The sequence below is a fragment of the Calypte anna genome, chromosome 5, assembly GCF_003957555.1.
Source record: "Calypte anna isolate BGI_N300 chromosome 5, bCalAnn1_v1.p, whole genome shotgun sequence".
NCBI lineage: Eukaryota > Metazoa > Chordata > Aves > Apodiformes > Trochilidae > Calypte > Calypte anna.
The window spans coordinates 7,704,780-7,711,190 of record NC_044250.1 but is presented as its reverse complement, the minus strand read 5'-3'; the positions used below and the strand labels follow the sequence as shown (position 1 = coordinate 7,711,190).

Below are 6,411 nucleotides of genomic sequence, written 5' to 3'. Positions count from 1 at the left end.
GACTTGCGGCGCAGGGGGCGGGCGAGGCGGGGCCCCAGGCGACGCCGTTGCTAAGGGCGGGCCGGGCCGGCGCGGCGGGTGGGGGTTTGCCAGGGTGCCGGCGGTTGGCGGAGAGCCCAGTCTGGGGCTGCCTGAGGCCGCTACTGCGCTGCGGGCCGGGGACAGGTGGCGATCAGTCCGGTCGCCTCTTCAGGGCGTGCGGGCAAGCAGGGGGAGCCCCGCCCGAAGGTGGAGGCTGTCTGTGTGGGAGGCTGAGGGGCGGTGCTGGGGAGCGAGCGCCGCCCGCCGGCGGGAAGAGCGGCCCCGCGCCTGCCGCCCGCCGCTGAGGAGAGAGCAATGGCAGAGGTGAGCCCGGGGAGCCAGCCCGGCCTTCCCCTGAGGAGCTGAGGGGATGGTAATTGTGCTGCTCCCTTCCCGCTATGGAGCTCTGTCGGTGCTCACACACAAATATCCTGAGGAACCGGCGTTGCCGGGTTTACACGGCAGCAGGTACCCAGCACTTAGGCCCCCAGTCCAGACCCTTTGGTACTCTGGCTGTATCATCTGTCCAGCCCTGCCTGTCACAGAAGAAAAAGCCAAAGGATATAGTACAGCTTAGCTAGACTGTTATCTCAACCTGCATCTCAAAGCAGATTCCTGATTTAAATGACAACTACAATTTTTAGGTTTGTATATCCATGTAGGTTATACAGGCTCCTGTAGGCCATTTAGGAGTATAGTTAATGGATGTGCCTTTTGTTCCCCAAATCCTCACAAAACTGTTACATTCTACACTGTAGACAACTTGGGTGTATTGATGTGGCACAGTTTTTAGGCTCATACTTATCTCTTTGCATGTGGGAATACTAAAATGATACCAAGCCCCAGCTGTATTCAGGTCTATGGACAACATTTGACTCTTTTAAGATATTCTCAATGGCATCGTTATTCAATACATTCAGAGCTTGACTTCTACATCAGGTGAAAAGACCGTAGAATGCTACACAATATGTATATTAAAGCATATTTGAATTAGAGAATTAGGAAGGATGAAGAGAGCAATTCTCCATTCAAACTTTTGAGTGCTTATCTGTTCTCCTTTGTGCACTCTGGGAAGACAGCCTGGTTGCACAGAGAATATTTTGAGGCAAGCCCTGCTGTGAAGATCAGCCACCATGTATGGAAACTTCTCAGAGTCTCATAAAATGCTATTCTAAGACACAGTTGGACCAGACCTCCCAGAGAAAACATGCAGATAAGAGGGAACAAGATTCTATATCCTACTGATGAGTGGGATATAGATTCATCTTGAGGAGGGGTTCTTATTTAACCTCCAGTGGAGGAAGTGGAAAAATTTGCTGTCGGATTCCAGAGACTAGAACTGTACAGCCAATGCCTCTTGTGTGCTTCTTCTATGTCTTGCAGGGACACCTAAGTAGTAATCTAATTCACTGAGTATACATCTCTGGACTTGCCTAGTACATCAGCAGATCTGGCTGCTTCAGGTGGGGGATATTGGGTAGACAAGTTGAACACCTTATTGTGTACACTGGGGAGAGGATGGAAGGAGGGGGCAAGAGAACAAAATGTCCCACTAAAGAGAGAAGCTTTGCTACAGAATACAGCAAAACATGAATCTGAAATGAATTATTTTTTCTATCCTTTAACAATAGCTACAGAGATGAACTACACAGTTCTAGAAATCCACCAGTAGAACAATGATGGCCAAGCACCCCACACAAAAGCTGTCAGAATGTGCTAACTAGGCAAGGAGTCAGATGTTACATGCTGCTTGCCAGTGAGCTGAGCAAAACTAAACAGCAATATTTACAATAAAGTTAGAAGTAGCTAAGAAAGCCAAACAACTAGCAGTTAAATTACCAGCAGTAGGTGATTAGTTAGAATTACAAAATGGCTTAATAATCTTACCCCAAAGGCTAAACTGTATCAGAATAGTCCAGATCAGTGAGTTGTTATGCTTTAAATAATGTCCAAGAGCTTTTGGTCCACTTTATTTGATAATACATAAGTGAGACATAGGTACAAAAACGCAATTTTATTTCTTTAAGTTAGCACAGGTGTCTGATAAAAGAATAAATAGAAAGTGCACTTGAAGGCCCTGATTGTACAAGTAGACAAGTGGTATAGAACCCTTGCCTGTGTGTGGGGCACACTGATGTGCACAGGCATTCTACCTGCTTGCAGCATCAGGACCTTTACATTAATAGAAGTATAGGCCAGATTATGAGCTACAGTTCACTAGTTACAAGTACCTTTCTAGCCTCCAGCAGACTGCGTTTACATTTGTAGTGATTTGTGAGTTTTCTACTAGGTTCCCCAAGGCATGCTAGACATCAAACAAACTGTGGGAACAGACATACAGATATTTTGGGTTAGAGCAGCAATTCATCCAGGTTTAAGATCTGCCAACGTTATTCCTAATGAGAAAATTTTAGTCAGAAGTGATTGAGGATCTTAAGCATATACTTGCATATACCATTCAGAAGAATTTTCTGTTTGCTGCTTTTATAATTTACTGCTTTCATGATTTATTTTTTCCCATCCATATTTATGTCTGATTCCTTCTGAGTCCAGCTTTGAGTTTGAATGCATTTTAGCTAATTGTTCCTCTCACAGGTTGAGTTCTCCATGTTGATGGTTCTCATTCTGGGAATTAGGCAAAATGAGATCTCAGTTCTACAAAATATTGCATATGGAAATGAGTAATTTTGTGTATGAGAGCCACTGGTCCTGCATACAAAAATACTTATACATGAGGCCTAACATATTATACATAAATTCAGAGATAGTTTGCGGAGAAAATGCAAGGCAAAAAACATATACTGCAAGATTTTTGTTTCAATGTAATTGTCTGGTATAGAATAATTTCCCAGTTCTGTAGTTAGGGCCATATTTAGATACATACTACTATCTCTGCTTTCACTGTTTCTGCAGTAAATTATAGGTTATCATCTTTTGGAGGAGGGGGAAGTAATCAAACCTTCCCTTCATATCAGTATTTTGCAAAATTTTTCTTTTTCACACAGCATTTGTTTTAATTTTATCCCATTGTACTTTCATCTTAAGCATGGCGTTCCTGCTCATTTTTTTGTGTTTGCACTCTTTAATCCTAAATTAATATAATCCAGGTTTTGCTATGTAATTAGTGTTCATCTCATCTTAGGCCTTCTTTTAAAAACAAAGTGGATTTAAGTTTACATAGTTGCATTAGTACAAAGTTAAACAAAATTTAATACTAGGCAGAACGGTGCTATTCTGGAGACAGGTTTTACTGCTTTTATTAATTGCTGGTTAAGAGCACAAGCAGGCCTAGTGATTGTATACAAATGCTGTGCATGAACAAATTGAAGAACTGGTCTAAAATGATTTTTCAACTTTCTTACTGTTTTGGCTTTCTTTTTCTTTTTTTTGATGGAAATTTCTAAAAAAAACCAGATATTAGCAGTTCATGAGTGAACTGTAAATACATTTTATTATTTGGTTGTGAAATGTCTAACTTCATGGGGGAATTCAGTCTTGAATGGAGCCTTTAATCCTTATTGCATTTTGGATAAATAATAATAAATGCCCTACTTGATCAAGGATATACAGACACATGCTTACTTTGGCAGACATAATGCTCTGGCCTTTTTTCATTATGGCTTTGTTTTAAAGAGTACATCCATGTAAGCGTTGTCCAGGTTGATGGATTTCTTCTGCATTGCTGCCCGCAAGTGCTCGGGGAGCAGCCTCCGACTTCTTATCTCACCCAGGACAATCTCATCCTTGTTTCGAGGCCTCTGGGCATCCTCCAGGGCACTGTGCACGTCCTGCAGTTTCATCTGAAGCCAGTCCTGTCTCTCCACAGCATGTCGATGCTCTCCAAGATTATGCATTAGTTGCATCTCACTCACTGATCTTTTCCTGTGCAAAAAGCAAAGAAAGTGATTGATAGTGGTCCTTCTTGAATTCTAGATCTTAAGTGAAAAACACAGGTTTGGGAGCCTTTATGAGTTATCACGTTGCAGAGCTGTAGAACCTACCTTTTCATAATGACAACTGGAGAAAAAGAAGATGGGTGGTGATTTGTTATTGGTAATGGATATATTAGTGAGAAGGCATCAAAAAGTTGGAAGTTGTCCATTTTTATGACCATACTGTTTGACTATGCATTTATCATTTATTTTAGATGTTGTAGATGACCTTAAGGTTTATCTGATAAAAAGTAACTGATGAATTAAACTATGATGTTCATTCAGTCATAGTTTTCTGTGAACAATAGAGCTAAGCAGGGACAGAAGGACTGGCACGTACATAAACTTACATATAGACAAACCAGTCGTGTTCTCAGGAACAGATAAAATCATCCTCAAAACTTTGGAAGTGTATAATAATGTACTTACATCATTGGTCTTCCATCAGAGTTGGTGAAAAAGCATATGGCATACAAAATGATGGCAGTCCTGGCCAGACTTTTAATAGAAGTCATTTTGTCTACAAAGATAGAAAATAATACATGTGTGAGTCAGTATTTCAATTTCTGTTAACACCAAAGAGATTTAGTTTAGAAAAAAAGTTGAAGAAAGATTTCAGAGAAGTGATTTTGAAAACTACTTTTTTTTTTTTTTTATGTTTTAGAGCAAGGAATGCAAATGAGCAATGTAGTTCTAAGACTAATTTCATGAGCAAATTCCTGTTCATTCATAGTCAAGTCTAAGAATTTTGCTCAGCCTTAGTTACCCTGCATCATTATCATACACGTACCCACTTTGTGGATAATTGGGTGAAAAGCACCATGTTCTTCCAATAATGCTATTATTATTAAAAAATCATTTATATTTTATATGCTTCAAGTATGTTGAAATATTTTTATATAGCTATGCTGGTGAAAAGTGTTCTTTTTTTTAAATGTCTTTTGCATTTTCTTCAGAATGAAGAGGCTAACACTTTTCCTCCAATTTTTTAGAGGCATAACTCTGCTGAGTTATGTTATTCTCCATTCAAATACATGAGAAATCAGAATTGCACCCCTCATTTTTTTCAGTAATAATCCTGCATCACCACAATGAATTGCACTCTATTTTGTACATCATCAGCAAAACTGCCACTTGGGATATATTTGAAAAATATTTATTACTGATGATGATACAACAGACAGAAATGACAGTCCAAATATCAGTTTCCAGTCTGTATTTTCAGTATTGACAGCTAGAAAAGGCATCTTTTTGTTATAGCTTCAGAAACTTGATACAGAGTAACTGAAACTTAAGAAATAGAAAACTCCACAGTGATATTTTTGCAGTACTTTCTGCAGCTTTACCTTAGGTCAGAAAAAGCATTTATTACATGATATCTTAGTGTGAATGTGGTCCCAGCAGTGCATCTAACCCAATGGTACAAATTCAGCATATGGATTCACAAGCATTTCTAACTATCTTAGATTTTATAATTTCAGAAATTTGGTTCAGATAATGAAACAGTTGGATCTTGCTAATATTCACTCTATTTTTAAGATAGTCTGGAAAGAAGCAATGTAAAAATTAATAAGGAATCAGAAATAACATTTTCTAAATATGTCTTCTGCAGAACTTGGAAATCAAATAGAGTGTACTTACCAGATAGTATCTGAAACAGATTTCTGGCTTGGGTATGTCGGCAGATGACTGTCTCTTGATGTCAAGTATATTTAAAGACTACTGAATTGGTTTAGTGGACCCCCTAAATGTACCTTTTAAATAGAGCTTCTAAGTAACTTAGAAGCCCTTTTATTGTCTCAGTTGATGTCACTCTCAACACACACCCTCTTGACCCTCACGTACCCACCCTCGGATGCTTTTGTTAATTTGGCATTTACAAGGAAAAGAAAGGTCTCAGCAAAAAGAAAGTGTCCTGGGTAGCTGTGAAGAAGTTTGACTTTTAAATTCAGATTCCATATTACTCACAGATTTGTGCTCATGATAACATCCTCTCTGAAGCTGTTGGAAATATTTGCAAAGAAAACATTGTGTTGTTAAATGAAGGCAGGTAAAACTTATCAGTGAAGCTAGTGATTTACAAATGCAGGATTAAAACAAAATATTGAAAAGCTAACATCTGTAATATAAGAGTAACTTCAGGTTAGATACTATGGTTCCTTTGAAAGAATATACTGGAGAGGATAAGAAGCCCCAAGATGAGGGAGGATTATATTTTTATTGAAAAGTTTTTAAAATACAGTATTAGACTCACTATTCTGTTATACCTATATACCTATGAATATATCTGAATTTCTCACATGCATTAAATAAAATGGAGGCATTTGAAGAGGCTGCAATATAAGTTATTGCTTTATAAATTTTGGAAAAGCATCTGCCCACATTCTAAGAAGTGAAATGTCTAAATCAATCACTACAAAGATTATTTTGGGGCAAGATATTTTTCCTCTATTAGATA

At 38.9% G+C, this 6,411-nt stretch overlaps 1 protein-coding gene across 1 annotated transcript; it reads right to left on the bottom strand.

Annotated features, from left to right (window-relative positions):
• Window positions 1–3,635: 3,635 nt before the first annotated feature.
• On the bottom strand, window positions 3,636–4,468 carry PTH (parathyroid hormone). Its single transcript, XM_008503926.1, has 2 exons — window positions 4,383–4,468; window positions 3,636–3,903 (listed from the first exon to the last, which is right to left on the bottom strand). Exons 1-2 carry the CDS (start codon window positions 4,466–4,468, stop codon window positions 3,636–3,638), a joined length of 354 nt encoding a protein of 117 aa, XP_008502148.1.
• Window positions 4,469–6,411: the final 1,943 nt, after the last annotated feature.

Coding starts and splice junctions, on each gene's coding strand:
- PTH (XM_008503926.1), bottom strand. CDS start 4,468: ATGACTTCTATTAAAAGTCTGGCCAGGACTGCCATCATTTTGTATGCC. Junction 3,904..4,382: donor TCTGATGGAAGACCAATGAT/GTAAGTACATTA, acceptor CTTTTTGCACAG/GAAAAGATCAGTGAGTGAGA.